The following is a 16762-nucleotide window of genomic DNA, read 5'->3' on the forward strand; positions in this document are numbered from 1 at the left end:
TATCAAAGTAAAAGCAATGCACAATTTAATCATAAAGTGGTATTTTTGATACTATTATCATATAGAAATCAATATACTTGGCAACTGTTTGTGAATCTTGCCCCAAATGACCGTCTAGTTTGCTTATACCTTGGGCCTGCCCTTCCTGAGCAAAGATCATCTTATAAATATTGAACTCATATGGTTTAACTATTTCACTTAATTTGGTGTGCATGTCCAAACGCTGTCCAAGGGTATAGTCTTCTAAATTTATATAATGTTATTTTATTTCCTTTTTTTATATATATAAAAAGAAGATGTTACAGAGAATTTTAATCAAAGGATGTTTATTAAACTGTTGGACTTTAAGACCCAGAAGACCAGGAACAGGATGCTAACAGTGCGCTAACAGCTACTGCTACCAAAGGAATTCATGAACTTCATTACCGCAGACATTTGGCTCGCTTGACTGAGGTACGTCTATGTCGTTTGGCAAATATGAACAATAAAACAAAGAGTTTTAAGGAGTTACTAGGGTAATGCTTGCCATTTAGTTCGTAACTCTTAAATCAGTGCTAGCGCTAACATAAATAATAATGGTAGGCATTAGCTAGCTAATGTTAGCTATAGCTGCCAAATAGCTACATAAATACCCAGTTCCTTTTTTTTTTTTGTTTTTTTACAGCGAGCAATTTAAGATGTTTGCTAGATATGATTTAATGTTTGTTTGCTGCTGGATGAAAGTATTTTGTGTACTGTTGTCGCTTAGATGTACCATTGTTGTAGAAGTGGCTCGCAAGCTAAGGTAGCTAGCAGCCGTTTCCATTTACGACTGATCAGGATTTATTTCATTAATAATGGCCAGGATCAACCGCTACTGTTAACTAACCAGCATCTGTGTCGAAACACTGACTTATCTGTTAACTACAGATCTGCTAATGACTATTGAGAAAAGGCCATTGCGTCTATTAATTATTTAGAGTCTGTGAAATATTAACTTTGTTTGACTCTGAACCTTTGGTTGATGCTGTGATTTACAGCAGCCCAGAGTCAAACACACAAACTAATTATTTGTCATTTTAGCAGCTTAATGATCCTAGTAACTTAAGAGGGACTGTTGGGATATTGCCTTTTCTTAAAATGTGACTTTCCTGTTGCTGAATTAATTATATCAATTTTAGTTGATACTGTGCAGCTCTTATGTTTGAAGTTCAAATTACATTTTGGTCTCAGAAATATTTTGTCTGGGCTCAGCTTGAGTATAAATACAGTCATTTTATTAATGTATTTTTTTTTTTTTTTCAGGACATGTACTTGTGTATTTTAAACTGGAGATGTACCAATCAATTTTTTCCAATCCAATCCAATACTGGTACAGAGACTGAATACATTGACCGTTACCGATTGGATAATATTGTTGAATAAATTAACCGTACACCTTACCATCTGAGTAAAGGCATCATGCTTGCAATAAATGTTATTTAAAAAAAAAAAGGTAACAAATGATCACACATATAAATCAACACCATAGCTGCTCTGCACAATGACATAAAAATCGTTGCAATCATCAAATTGTCAAGATTTAAATCAGTCGATCACTGTAACTGTATTGCTGTGGAATACAATAGAAACTTTTGCATTGTAATAATTAGACATCATTCATCCAATGTGTGATCCAAACAATGTCCAATTCTAGTATCGCCATTTTGAAAAATGCCACCAATGTAAATATTGTGACCCATGATGATTGTACCATATTTACCCAATAAATATGCTAGTTCTCCCCTATTAAACTTACTGACTGCAAAAAAAAAAAAAAAAAAAAAAAAGGTTAATATTCACAATGTTTGTATTAATTAGAAAACAGATCCCAGGCGATGTTTCAGATTACATATGCTGCTGTAAATCTCTGTGGATTTAAAATGAGCCAGAGGAAACTTCTCTAGTTTTTAAGAGGATGGGCATGATACTATGTAGCTTCTGAAATGGGAATTGTTTTTAGGTCTTTGAGTTTGAGAAAATTGTTTCTTGGGGAAATTGTAATGAACATCTTAGGTGTTTTAAATAATTGATGTTGATATCTTGTGTAAAATAGTTTACGGGAGGTCAAGGTTCTCTGTATTTAGAGGATTATTTCACTAAGTAGACTTGGTGGCTATTAAAATTTGTCACTTGGAGCTTTGCAGAAATCTAGAACCGGCTCAAAGAATGGGAAAAAATGGTTCTAAGGAGCCCAGAATACTTGTTACACAGGGACTACAGACGGGAGATAGGTCTGCCTTGATTTCCGTAAAAGAACTACAGTGAACATGAGCATCATCTGTATGCTTTTTGGAGTTTTGCAATTATTGGGCTGGGCAATTGACCCCCATGTAGGATTACGGTGTGTCAGGACTTCTCTTAGGACTACTACATTTTGATAAATACGTTTATGTTCAATTCAGTTTATGCATATAGTGCCAATTCACAACACTTTCATCTCAAGGCACTACAGAGCTGATACAGTTGGACTGGTCAAAAGTTTCTGTCAAGGAATACCAGTTGATTGCATCAAGTCATTGATTTGCAACACATGCTCCTCCTGGATGAGCTTGGAATGATTTCCACTTGCAATTTGTCATTCAGCAATCCATCACACTGAGCATGCATGTAGCAGTAGAGGATGAGGTAATCCCCCTTTTAAGAGGAAGAAACCTCCAGCAGAACCAGGCTCAGTGTGAGCGGCCTTCTGCAGAGGCTGACTGGGGTTAAAGCTAATAGAAGCACATGTACAAAAGGTAACTGTTAATTTGTGATGTTAGCTCATCAGTTGGCCCTGTCCTGGAAAGACGGCCAGGCAGACAAGCTCCAAGCCAATTCTCTTGTCAGAGGATTCAAGAGAGCACATACTTTTAGTCTCACTAAAAGAAACAGGACTACACTGAAAAACAGGCAAAACTGCAACATTAGTAATCAAAGGTGTTGATGGCAGCAGCAGTTCCACAACAGGAACAAACCATCTTTTGCCAAGATTATAGCTGCAAGTCGATTGGGGGTATGTCTATCTGCTTTGCACACTTAGAGACTGACATTTTTGCCCATTCTTTCTTGCAAAACCGCTTAAGCTCAGTGAAGTTGTTTGAAGAGTGTTTGTCAGCAGCAGTTTTCAGTTCTTCCCACAGATTCTCGATTGGATTAAAGTATAGACTTTGACTTGGCAATTCTAACACCTGGATGTGTTTATTTGTGAACCATTCCATTGTAGATTTTTCTTTACCATAAAGGTCAGATTTGGGCAGTGCACAACTGATTGTTGTCCTATGGACAGAGTCATCCGCCTCAGCTGTAGATCTCTGCAGTTCATCTAGAGTGATCATGGACCTCTTTGCTGCATCTCTGATTAGTCTCCTCCTTGTTTGAGCCTAAAATGTAAAGGATTTCCGTAGTTTTTGCAGTGGTCTGTAGTGATGGTACAGATAAAGCCAGACTTTGAGGTATGTACCAAGAAAAAAGGGACGTGTCTAATAAAGCCCAACTCCGATGCATTGCCTGACATTCCTGTAAACACGTCACTGCTTCATTTCGCGTGCCAGATTTTAAAATAAAAGCACAATGAAACATGCTGCCTCGTGGGTTGTTGTAGGTAGTTTGGTCTTGCATCAGCAGAGATAGCATCTGAGAATAGGCCTATCATAACGGAACTATCGTGAGAAGAATGAAGCCTGCAAAAGAAAGGAAGACCTCTCCCATTTGGAAGTACTTTGAAATGACTGCACAAGACACAGTTTAATAAGGTATGTTTGCACATTAACTGATGGCAATTGCATCAGTAGGACTTACTTTGTGTCACTGGACATATAACCTTTGTTTCTCAGGTCCAGTGTTTGTTGTGTCTACAATAATGACACCTAATCAATGCTCTGGCATTACAGAACCATACATAAGAAATCATACACTACAAATAGACACCGCCTGGGTAGTACAGTATTTTTTTCCTAGATTTATCCGACTATATTTATCTATTTCATTTAAATTGTCTAAATGTATCTATTTAAATGTATTACTTATTGTTTAAACTGTCTAAATTAGCCGATGAAGAAACCTCCTTAAACCAGAATGTGTGAAAAAAAAGTCTTATCCTTTGTCAAAAAACATTTAACACCCAAATACTCATCCACTAGAAATTTGGCATTTTGTTGTTTGAACAGCAATGCCACCGTCTTACACAGAAGAAATAGACTTAATGCTGTTGAAAGAATGAACCTCTGTGAGCAACTAATTATAAAGGATCTCAAGCAGGAGTCCCAGGAAAATAGAATTTAGAATTAAAGTTTTTCATGAAATAAGTCATGAATAGAAAGCAAACAGTCCACCATCTTTGCAAAAATCAGTCTATGAAAAACAAGTGTCACAGACTGTCAACACATTAGAATTATTTTTGGTAGAAATAATAATAATAACAAAAAAAAGTAAGGATGGGTGTATAACAAAAACTTTATTCTGACAATATTGCAGACATTGCTGTTTTCTGAGTTTTGAAATACGAGGGCTGCCATAGTGTCTGTGTTGTTCAATAGTGAGCAACAAAATAAGCATTTAGTGAAACATTAGGCAAAGCATTGAGCTGTAAGGCTTAATTGCTTTGTGAAGCTTCATTTGGCCATCACTAGTGGTCTAATACTCCTTCCATTTCAATACTATCACTTGCGCAGTGCTCCTGGGGATGTTTAAAGCTTTTTTTTTTTTGTATCCAAATCCAGCTTTAAACTTCACAACAGTATCTCCATCCTGCCTGGTGTGTTCCTTGTTTCTCACGATGCTGTCTGTGCTTTAATCGGACTTCTGAGCCTATCACAGAGCAGGTGCATTTATATGGAGACTTGATTACACACAGGTGGATTCTATTTATCATCATCAGTCTTTTAGGTTAACATTGGATTATTCAGAGATCCTCACTGAACTTCTGGAGAGAGTTTGATGCACTAAAATTTAAGGGAATTCATTTTACATGCCCCACTCTTCAGTATTTATTTCTAAAGATTAAAATATCACATAATTTTAGTTAAACCTCATTGTCCCGAGTTGTTGATTCAATGTTAGGACAATGTTATATCTTTGTTTGAAGCCTGAAATGTTGCTATAGGTGAAAAACTTCAAAGGGGCTGAATATTTTCACAAGGCACTGTAGCATGAAGCAGAATGATGAAAAGTGGTCTCTGTCATCCAGCAGCCTAAACATATAGCAGCATAAATATAGGAGCTAGCTCAGATAACTGTCTGTTTTGAATGGGTTGTTAGAAGGGTAGAGTCACAGTAGGGCCAAGGTAAAAGCAAGGGGAAATGTCTTTTTGGACCGAAATTCTCCCCTGCTGGATTGGGCTGTTAACGCTCTACCTCCACCTAGGGCTGGGCGATAAGAAGAAAATCTAATATCGCAATATAGAGTGCATAAAATTGAACTGATACACTCATTCAAACTTTTGGTTTCTTATTGAAAACATTTTATTTTAACCAGCTCAGACCTTTTACAAATTATACTGCCATATTATGTCTTCGGTGTCAGTATTACCCCTTTAACAAGATCCCAAAAACCAAACAGGAAACGCAGCAAAACCATGCAACACTAAATAAAATGCAAAATAAACAAGGGGTCTTTGTGCGTAATAAAAACATACAGAATGAAAAAAGAAATTGAACTCCTATTACAAAAACCAAAGTAGAAATAATCCAAATACTTCAAAAAATAGAACATGATAAGAACATCTCCTAACTATTTGCATTGACCTTTATGTGCTGGCTATTTTAAAGAAGCACAAAACAGTTGTAAAATTGAGAACATTTATAGAAGGCCTTCAAAATCTCTGAACAAGACCACATTAGATCACAGATATTGGAGCGTCTAAAAACATTTAAATAATGTAATAAGTAGCATCTAATTTCCCTCCAGGTCTTCCTTTTTCTCTCATATAGGATCGCTTTTTCAAATGACGAGTTCAATGTCATCTGCTTTACAGCTGATTTATTTAAGGTTTTAATTCGTGTGCAGATTTTAATTGGTCCACTGACATGCAGAGTTAAATACATTCTTCATTTTGCACTTTTTAGGTGGTGGAATAAATTTGCACTCCTACCCTTTACAGCAACGGTTTTTGGTCTTACAAATTACTGCCTTTTGTTCGACATCCTTGGTGTGAAAAGCAAAAACTACTGCCGTATATTGCTCAGCTGAACGACCTACTGTCGCCATATTTCATTTGCCGGTTGCTTTAGCCACACAGAAATTAATCCTGTTTGGAGGAGGGGTTTATGATGCATTCAAAGTGTATGGGGGAAAAATAAAACTCAGTGAAATAGATCCATTAATGTCGTCATGCGAATTTGTACTCGATGGTTGCGATAGTCATTTTTACTATCGTGTGTGGGAAAATTCGAAATACATCAATTATATTCAATATAACGCCAAACCCTACCTCCACCTACCTCTCTACCCACCCATCTACTAAGCAAACATCATTCTGTTTTTAACTTAAAGCTCTATCAAATCAAAGTTTTAAGCCTTGTCAATACACAGCATTTTAATATACTTATTTTTGGGAGAAACAATATTTCAGCTTTTTGTGCTTTTTAGTGTAAACCCCTTTTGTGATACTCTCACTTTGCATTAAGAAATGTTTCTATCCATGCCTTCGGTCAACCGTGTCCCGGATCATATGGGTGTGGCTAATGAAACAATGATTAAACAGGGCTTTGGAATGTAAATAGGGGTTGTTTCCAGCAAGTAGTTTTGTCCCCCTATTGTTCATATGCCATGACTGGCATTATTGTCACAGTCTCAGTAATCACCAGTCAAACTTGCCTTGTAGTTATTTCTGCACACTTAAAAAACAATTTCGAAATGTGGTTGAGAAATGTGTAAAGGCCCTTCCACGTTTTGGTTTATATGGTTAGGATAAAGAAATGCAAAATAAATGGCCACGTCTACACTTCTGCCTGAATAATTTTATTATATAAAGGATTTTTCAAGCACATTTTGATAATTTGCAGCTGAATTCTATTTGAAGCATCTGTTAATGATAATTCAAGGTAACCTTTTGACTTGTCGGTGTATGCTTCCTAAATTGGCTCATCGTTTCATTTCCATTTTCGCTCTGTTTGCAGACTTAGTCATGTCTCAAGTAGAGAAGAAAGCAGGGCTGCTGCGGCGGACGTCATCCTCCAAAAAACCTTTGAAAGAGAAGGTGGTTCTGATGTATGATGAGATCTTTGCTGTGAGTACAAAAGCTGACGAATAGTAGTTTTTTTTTGGGAAATTAGTAAATATTCAAGTGTTGGATGATGGTGTCATTTTTTTTAATGCATATTTAGAAAGAAGACCCAGCCAAAAATAACCCTCGCTTCTGGGATGAGCTGTTTCTCATGAAGGTAAAGATAATAAACCCCACCAGAAATGTGTTCAGGGATGTTTCTAAAGCTGTCTTTTGGTCTGGTAAGCATTGGTATCGGTAGGATGTTTTCAGAGAAAACTTCTGTTAAGGCTATTTGCAATGAATAATAGTAGTATGCAATGTTTGCAATACTTCATTGGAGTTAAAAGAGGGAGAGGGCTTATTCGGTTATGTCAGCCACAGTTCAACCAGAGGCTGAATGGATTGGGCTGCAGTAGGACTATTAATATTCCAGGTAGAAAGATTTTTAATATATGGCACTGTTGTTCTTCTCTGTATTTGTAAAACTTATGGTAGCTTATTTTTAAATGCACCACATTAGACCTTAAGAGCTTTTGTAAATAATTTTTTCCTTCGTTTCCTGAATTCATTTGTTCTAGGTTAACTTGGAGTACCTGGAGTCCAAATTGGAGAGCGTAAATGGCGAGGAAGTGCAACGTATTCAAGACAACATCAACTCTCTGTTTCACCACTGCGTCCAGGCTCTGGGAGAGGAGCATCAGATCAAAGTGGTCAATGCCCTGCAGGTAACTGAAGCCTTCTGATACTGATGATCACTTCAGATTCGTTTCTTTTAAGTTTCTAAATTAAGTCTTTTTTTCTCTATATAATAAAACTTGATTTATGACCGCAAAATGTAAACACAAAAAAAGATCTAAAAAGGGTTATATGCAAATTCAAAGGAAAATATCACACACTTATTTCCAGAAAACTGGAATGTTCAAACCCAGCTACAATAACTTGTAGAAAAATTGTATATATACAGTAGGAAGGATTTGACATTGTTCAGCATCATCATATCTCTCTGCCTGTCTCGCCAGACACTCTGCGCACTTTTTCGAGGGGTTCATCAGAAGAATAAGTCTGCATCCGGCTTCGACATTATTAACATGCTCATGGGCTTCGACAAAGCTGAGCAGAGAATGAAGGTGTGTAAAAGGAACCATTAAAAGACGAAAAGCTCTGTGCAATTAATATGAGAAATGAGTATAAAATACTAAGACTTTCTGGAGCTTTATTGTTTGAGTTTGATATATTTTTTGTCTCCTTCAGGATCTGATGGAGAGGTTAGACAGTCTTCTTTGTGGAGACAGCTCAGAGAGCCTGAAAAGCCTTTGCCTAAAGTTGTTACTTTGTTTGGTCACGGTAGGAAAATTTATAGAATTAAGAAAATAACGCACAAATTCTCTTGTGTTGATTACATACATGCTTCTTTGATTGTTGAAACATTTCGCTTAAATGTGGAAAAATCCAATTACCAGGTGACAGATAATATCAGCCAGAACACAATACTGGAATACGTGATGATCAACAGCATTTTCGAAGCTATTCTACAAGTAAGGGATTTTTAATTATTTAAAAAGTGTTTTTGATTTTGATATATTTTTTTTCATTCTTATAACAGACAAGCCCTTGGTTTAATGAACTTGTTTTCACCCCCCCACAGATTCTCTCAGATCCGTCCAGTAGAGGGCAGCATGGTTATGATTCTGTGGTACTTCTGGCACTTCTAGTTAACTACAGAAAATATGAGGTGTGTATTAGCTTGTGCTGTATTGTTTTTTTTTTTTTTTTTGTTTGTTTGTTTGTTTTGAATTTTATTATAACCCTTGTATTTCTTTATTACTATTTTTATTAGTTTTAAGCCAGACATTATAAAATCTAAGTTCATATTTTCTATTTTGTTCTTCATTTTTTCTCTCTTCTTTAGTCTGTGAATCCATACATTGTGAAACTTTCCATTGTGGATGATGAGCCAACTCTGGATGTAAGTATGTTATAGCTTGTTGCAGCAGGTGAGCTTTTCATTCAAATTGATTGTGTAATTCCCTTACGGTTTGTTTATTTTTATTCACAGGGAATGGGTGTAGTCCTTCACCAGGCTCTGACAGAATATAACAGGTGACATCTTTACATTTCCATTTGTCAGAGCTGGCCTTTCATAATGCTGTGTGTGTTTGTGTCTGTGCTTAGGCTGCTAGCATCATTATGGTTTCTATTTCTGTTCCGCTGAAAGAAGAAAAGAATAAAGTCTTTTGATATTTATTTCTTACTGTTTGCTTTGGTAGTCTGAAATGGCTCTTTCTTCCAGCTCAGATAGTGTGTGGATGTTAAAGTGCTGTTTATGAAGAAAGTTTGCATGTAGAGGCGGACATATCAGGGCGATGGCTCCATTAAACCTGTTTTAGTGTGTTTAAATTGAACTGCTCGAAGATCATATATTAGAAGCCATGGAGTGTTTTTTTGTAAATTTGTGCTTAATTGTATACAATGATCACTGATTCTCTCATGGTGTTGTTCACCTTTGGTTTATACCTTCATAATGTCCTTTTTTTCCATTGTTTCTTTTTTACATTTTAGACAGTACAAAGATAAAGAGGAGGAAAGCCAGGGTGGCTTCTTCTCCACCCTCACTAGCATGGTAGGTTCCACTTCCGCCTCATAGCTGTAGAGTAGTAATCTTAGTTTATTACTCATGCTGTTGTCCTTTTCTCCACAGGTGGGCAGCATGTTTATAGCAGATGTTGATGAGAAACTCTCTGTACAGTAAGTTCAATGTTTATAGACATTATTAGGCCTCATGTTTTCGTATGCTATCGTTGTGAATCTTATTGCTGCTGCTGTGCTTTTGTCCTTGATTCAAATAGCTCCAAAATAAAATAAATTTTCTTGTTTAAAAAAAATTGTCTGTGATTTTGAATTGTTTTAGTTGACTATTTAAGGAACAATGAACAGCAATATTTCATAAGGCTTTATTCTTTTAAGTTTACAATTTTTGTACTAGACCACCTACCAATTTGTCTAAGTTAAAGCCATTTTTTTATCTACTTATAGTCTGCTGTAGGGAGATGTGGTAATGTGAATTCAATGGCTATGTACCAACAATAGCTTGCAGAGATGTATTGCTGTCTTTTTTTTTTTCTGGGAAATGCCCACTGGCTTAGACAAAATCAATATGTGAAAATAAGGTTGAATATAAATACGTTAGAAAGTAGCATACTTTTTAATCCTAACTACATGTGAGATTTAAAACCTTCTAGCATAATTAATCTCCATAATAACTTAAAAATACCCATAGAAATGAACTGACAGTAGTGGTTATGTACATATACACACAGATGTTTTCTTGTGAATATAAGATAAAATTTGGGTTTTAATTTAGCCAAGAGGCAAACTAACCCAGAGTCTTCAGATTCAGCTTCTGGACCTGTTATCTTCCATGTGGAAATTGATTTGGCTGCTTAATATTTTTTACTTCCTTGTTCTGCCTTGGTTGCATCCTTGGGATAATGTAATTAAAGATGAAGGCAGTTGTAACTGCATGAGCTCTAATAGTAGTTTTATTCAATGCTGCCAGAAAAAAATCTTTTTTATTATTGTATGTGCTCAGCTTGAATCATTTCTCTCCATATTTAAGGACAAATGAGGCAATTCTGCTGGCACTTTATGAGGCAGTCCACCTTAACAGAAATTTCATCACAGTGTTGGCTCAGGTAAGATGATAATTTTTTTTTTCTTTAGACGGATGCTTGATTTGGGCATTTTTAAACAGGACTAGATAAGAATTTAATATTGATCTTAGATTTTTCACCCGCTCTGTTGCTTAAAGAAGAGACTTAAGAGGTGACTTGGGGATTATTTAGATTTTTATTTTGCCCTTTTATTTAGAAGGGCAAAATAAAGCCACACCACAGAGCTGTAGAGCAGAGCTCCCCAAACTCCTCTGCTTATGACCAACAGAGAACCAGAATGGAATCATTACCATAAGTATATGGAATGTAAATATAAAAAAATGAATAAAAGCATGTATAATAGTCATAAAAAAATGTTAACAACCAATGTATTCCTTAGTAATGTATCCTGATTAATTAGGAAACCGTGGTGAGTCCTGAAAAAGGGAGAAGCTGAAGGCATTCATAATTTTTTTGTTTTTCATAAAAACTCCCACAATCCTTTTTTTTTTTTTTTTTTACATTTTTTAACTTTAGTCTCCCTAAATGCAAACTGAAGGACATTTGTTCATTTCTTTCCAAGGAATGATTTCCTTTTTAGCGTTTTTAATCCCATTGATTGCCTGTCTTTGCAATATACCAGGCCAGGGCTCGATGTTAACCATTGCCTGATCACCCGGGGCAAGTAGTTTTTATTGTCGGGAGAGTACAAATTTCATTGCATTTGCCCGATCAAAAAAAATATTATTTATCACTCAAAATTACTTGTAAATCACTGACATTCGCTTAAAAAAGGACCCACATGCGTTGCTGGCGCCATTTTTGTTGTTTTGTACACATTCTCGCGTGATTTGAAAAAGCCGTGAGATTTTCCGCCAGATGGCGTGATTTTTGTCCGGGAATTGGCGCCCATAAAGACACACCCACCACCCAGATAACCCTAGATTAAAAATTATCGGTCAGATATTAAGAAAATTGGCATAATTGTATGCCATGCGCACAGTGTAAATATGGGTATCTTAAAGGAATAGTACACCCAAAACATGATTAGCCTTCATTTTCTACTCACCCCCATGCTGAACAACACTCTGGAGTACTTTTTTGATATCTCAAATGCATCTCGAGATCTGGGAGGCTTCTTGCTGTTTGCTGACATTCAAATAATGGAGGTCTATGGTGCCTGAGACAGAAAGGTCCATAAAAGTCCACAAAAAACGTGTCAATATTCCTCCATACTGCTCGTCCATTGTATTCCAAGTGTCCTGAGTGGGTAGCATCCAGAATTTACTCGAAACGAAGTCATTTAGAATGTTTTTAGAGCATAAACAGTAGTGTATAGGATTTCCTAATAGCGCCCCCATGCGCGCTCACGATTCTACGGAAGCCGGCAGACCAAACCAGCGCATTCAGCTCGGCAAAGAACTCATGCTCTTCCTCAACACTGAAGTCCTCAGACATTTTTCTTTTGTTGTTTCTTTCTTTGCACAGGTAAACAGCACATTTCTTCTTCTACGCTTGCATTATTGCCAGAGCAGACGCTGAATGCGCACTTTCATCTGGTTTGGTCTGCCGGCTTCCGTAGCGTCGTGAACGCGCATGTGCGCGCTTTCAGGAAATCCTATACACTACTGTTTATGCTCTAAAAACATTCTAAATGACTTCGTTTCGAGTAAATTATGGACGCTACCCACTCAGGACACTTGGAATACATTGGACGAGCAGTATGGAGGTATATTGACACGTTTTTTGTGGACTTTTATGGACCTTTCTGTCTCAGGCACCATAGACCTCCATTATTTGAATGTCAGCAGACAGCAAGAAGCCTCCCAGATCTCCAGATGCATTTGAGATATCAAAAAAGTACTCCAGAGTGTTGTTCAGCATTAACCTGACAACAGCCAGATGCATGTCTCGCTCCGCCTAGCTCCACTCACATACATCTGGGAACCCGCTCATTGAAAGTGATTTCCCCAACCGAATTTATGGTCTGTCCAATCAGGACGCAGGGCGGGTGTGTCCTGGAGTGGAGAAGCGACCGTGAGATTCCAACAACAATGGCGGCTCGCATTGAGGAAGCAAGCGTTATCATTGAAGCTGCTATTTCTTCTGTGTTGTCCAATCTATCTGATATTGTTTAATTAAAAGAACATCAGAGAACGGCTTTGAAGGCTTTTGTTGGTGGAAACGATGTTTTCGCCCTTCTCCCGACCGGATTTGGCAAGAGCTTGATCTACCAAATGGCTCCTCCTCTCACAGCGTCACGGGTTAGCTTCGGTGTGAGTGGTTGAAATAGCACGTCAATAAAGATGACAGACAAGTGGCTTATCCAATCATATGCAAGGAGTTTTGATAAGGCCCAGCCTTCAGTAAAGGCAATTCCTATGGCGGGTTCCCAGATGTATGTGAGCGGAGCTAGGCGGAGCGAGACATGCATCTGGCTGTTGTCAGGTTAGTTCAGCATGGGGGTGAGTAGAAAATGAAGGCTAATCATGTTTTGGGTGTACTATTCCTATAAGGCAGTCTTTTTTACATAAAAAAAATTTCATAAAATTTTTTTCTCTTGTAAATGGAGAGGTGCATTTAAATGTTATAGAGCTAAACATGTTAAATTGGTGACCTGTTCTGTTATTATTGTCTTGTTGCTGCATTTATTTTGTCAGGGAAAACTAATCCATAGTCAGTTAAAAGTCAGGGAAATCTGAAATTATGTAAGACTGTGGAAACCCTGTATAATGATTCTCTAGAAAAGTCACATTATATTAATAGTATCATCTTGTATAAACATACCGTGACCCTAAAATAAAAGTGATTCATTTGTGACATTGACTTCTGTCTTGTGATTTATCTTAAGTTTTTAACCTGTCAAGTTTTTTTTAGATTTTTAACATTACAATTTATATTTTTCCAAGCACACAACAGTTTAAAGCAAAGTTTAGTTTGAAAAGAATGTGCAGGAAGGCTGGAAAAGCATGTTAACACGGTAATGTAGGCTTGAGTTCATTATCTGACGCATGCATATACACACTAGGAACCTGTAAACTTAAAAAATACTGAATTACAAAAAACATTTAAAAAAACAAACATGTTTCATTGATATATATACAAAAATGAATATTAGGAACTGTATTTATCAAACATTATACTGGGCAAGTAAAAATTGTTTCTGGGCAAATGAAATGTGAAAGTCGGGCAAGTGGTAAAAATCCTTAACATCAACCCCTGCAGGCCCTTCTCTCTATACTTTTAATGTGCCTGAAGTTTTAACATTAATGGGCAAATGTGACTGCTCTTTCCCCTTATGTTAAAGAACCTTTGTGTTTCTTGTCTTTAACAGAGCCATCCTGAGATTGACATCCCAACCACACCTGTCACTCCCACTCCAACTACACCAACAACACCGCTCGGCACTACGCCCCCGTCCCTAGATGGTAAGATACTCGCTTCCAAATACCCACTGGAAAGAGTTGGGATAGTGGTGTCCTAGTGGTTGGGGCATACAGCTTGGAATCCTGAGTTTCTGAGTTTAAGCCCCACTACCTGAGACTGCCACTCTGGATCGCTGAGCAAAGATCCTTAACGCCACACTGCTCACCGGGCGCCGCATAATGGCAGCTCACTGCCTGGGTTAAATGCAGAGAGTGAATTTCGTTGCTCTGTACTTGTGACAGTGTAATGACAATAAAAGCTGGGGGAAAAAAATCTTAAGATCTTGAAGTAATACATTGACAAAGATTAGTTAACCTACAAAAAATTGTGATATCCCAAACTGAATCAGAACTGTTGCTCCTCCTACTTATGGAAATCTATTTTTCCCCCAGCAAATCTATTTTTTTTTTTTATATAATCTGGAATGGACTGAAGTCTATGAAAATGTTTAAACTGTTTGATTTTCTTATAGATTTTGTGACCTTGGACATTAATTCAGGCCTATTTTGTACTGCACATTGATTACTACATATATTAAAAGTAGAAATGTATTTTTATACAGTGTTTGACAGGAACAAGTAGGGCTTCAAACACGGCACACATGAATGATGCCAACTCCAAAACACACACACACAGCGTGCCTTTGTTCCCGTCAACCACTGTCTTTTTCTCTACTGTGGGATTAAAAAGTAAAAATATCACCATATGTTTGTGTGCCATGCTAATCACTCAAAGTTAATCTGTCTATATTAAGGATCTTTAAAGGTCCACTTAGGGTTGAAGAAAAGACGAAATTCTTAATTTCTTGTCTTTCTTATAGTCTTATTTAGTTTTCCAACATTAGTTTAGATGTTATTAAGAAATAGAAGATGTGATGAAATCAGCCTATATAAAGTGCAGAAGTGCTTTTCTTTCCCCTTTTTAGTTTCATACATTTTTACAACATTTTAAGAGGTAGCTGGCTAAAAGCCTGCCTGTCACAAGCACACTTACAAGAAAACCTTTACTGTAGCAAATAACAATGAATTACGTAACACAAATAGTGCTTCTGACTTAGTAAAAACCAGATTACTACATAATATAAATCCTTTCTTTAGAAAAGAGAGCATGAATGTTGATCCAGGTTTAATGGGAGCTAGCATGTTTAAAAGTAGGTCATTTAAAATGAACACATGCTCTAACTATTAAAAGCTGTTCCTCTCTGCCTGCCTTTCCCTCCATTACTGCTTACCAGAGAGCTTTTTTCTTATAAAATATTTACATTCAGCTTCAAACACAAATGTTGGTGCCACACACAGGCTACTTTGATACCATTTTTACAGGGGCTTCTACTAAGACCAGATACAGCCATGTGCACACTTGTTTGTAATCCTCTGGTCTGATGACATAATACAGCTAAAGTTTATGATAAGTTCATTTGAAATTCCTCTGCTTTTTATGCAGTGATGAACAACCCAGAGTTGCCCTTGGATCCTAACTTGCAGACCAGCAACCTTCTCATTACCTTCCTCAAGTATGCCTCCATCGTAATGCAGGATACGAAAGGTAAACAGATGGCCTGGGGTCCTCCTTTTCCCTTTGTCTTGAATAATTTGTCATTCCGCCATCTGTTAATCTTCAATGTCTCTTTCTTTTAAATAACCATTCAGTGTTTAATGGTTCTGGACAGCAGAGGCGAATCATAACCCTTTTAGAGCGATGCACTTCCTGCTCTGGTTCAAAGCCAGAACTCCTCTTAGATCGAGTCATTTGTGTGCGTGTTTTAAAAAAAATATATATTTATATATATTTTTATCTGCTCTCTTTAAAGAAAACCACTGCTACAGAAAAATTTACTCCTGGCCGGTTAAGAGCCAAGAACAGTTTACATCACGTGTTGTAAGGAAGGTTGTTGACGATGAACAGACCAGTTTAAACAAATTTACATCAATGTTTAAAACACTAATACCTGTATAGAGTCTAACTTTCAAGCATGACGGGGGGATATTTTAACTGCTACAGAGATATAAATGTACATATAAAGAAATAGGATCATTTTATTTGTGTGCAAATTCACGTTTTTTCATCTGTGATGAAAGTTTGTTTAAATATAGTCAAAGTAGAAAACTAATTGAACAAGATTAAAGTCAAGTTACATATTTTCTGTTTCCAGCTGTATATGTTTTTAGCAGTTCTCAAAATAATTTTAGTAGTACTAATGCATGTAGTGATAGTATTATTAGTACAATATTAGGGCTGATTGTGTAAATATTAGTTTAAGTTATGTCTACTTTTACAGCAAAAATTGAAATACTTCGAAGTTAAATATTTCCTATTACTCGTTTTATTGTCACAAATGGCATTACAAGAAAAAAGTGCTAATATTTACCTTGCTAACACTCAGATACATACTTTTTAAATAATGGATTTAATACAGGGCTTAAGTCAAGTGATGCTGCTCCCTTTAACTCTGTCAGTGAAGTGTAGCCATGAGCACCACCA

The 16762-nt window shown here is 36.7% G+C and overlaps 1 protein-coding gene across 1 annotated transcript in view; it reads left to right on the plus strand.

The window, feature by feature from the left end:
• The first annotated feature begins 331 nt into the window (after positions 1 to 331).
• Positions 332 to 16762, plus strand: part of armh3 (armadillo like helical domain containing 3) — a 39398-nt gene continuing 22967 nt past the window's right edge. The window contains exons 1-15 of the mRNA XM_038284728.1: positions 332 to 453; positions 7117 to 7226; positions 7324 to 7380; positions 7784 to 7930; positions 8225 to 8332; positions 8457 to 8549; positions 8666 to 8740; positions 8851 to 8937; positions 9115 to 9171; positions 9262 to 9305; positions 9765 to 9825; positions 9904 to 9950; positions 10822 to 10897; positions 14190 to 14283; positions 15725 to 15826. Of these exons, the coding sequence (XP_038140656.1) occupies positions 7125 to 7226; positions 7324 to 7380; positions 7784 to 7930; positions 8225 to 8332; positions 8457 to 8549; positions 8666 to 8740; positions 8851 to 8937; positions 9115 to 9171; positions 9262 to 9305; positions 9765 to 9825; positions 9904 to 9950; positions 10822 to 10897; positions 14190 to 14283; positions 15725 to 15826 (1150 nt within the window). The 5' untranslated portion in view covers positions 332 to 453; positions 7117 to 7124. The remainder of the gene's footprint in view (positions 454 to 7116; positions 7227 to 7323; positions 7381 to 7783; positions 7931 to 8224; positions 8333 to 8456; positions 8550 to 8665; positions 8741 to 8850; positions 8938 to 9114; positions 9172 to 9261; positions 9306 to 9764; positions 9826 to 9903; positions 9951 to 10821; positions 10898 to 14189; positions 14284 to 15724; positions 15827 to 16762) is intronic.

The sequence above is a fragment of the Cyprinodon tularosa genome, unplaced genomic scaffold, assembly GCF_016077235.1.
Source record: "Cyprinodon tularosa strain WSP-4 unplaced genomic scaffold, ASM1607723v1 ctg201, whole genome shotgun sequence".
Lineage (NCBI taxonomy): Eukaryota > Metazoa > Chordata > Actinopteri > Cyprinodontiformes > Cyprinodontidae > Cyprinodon > Cyprinodon tularosa.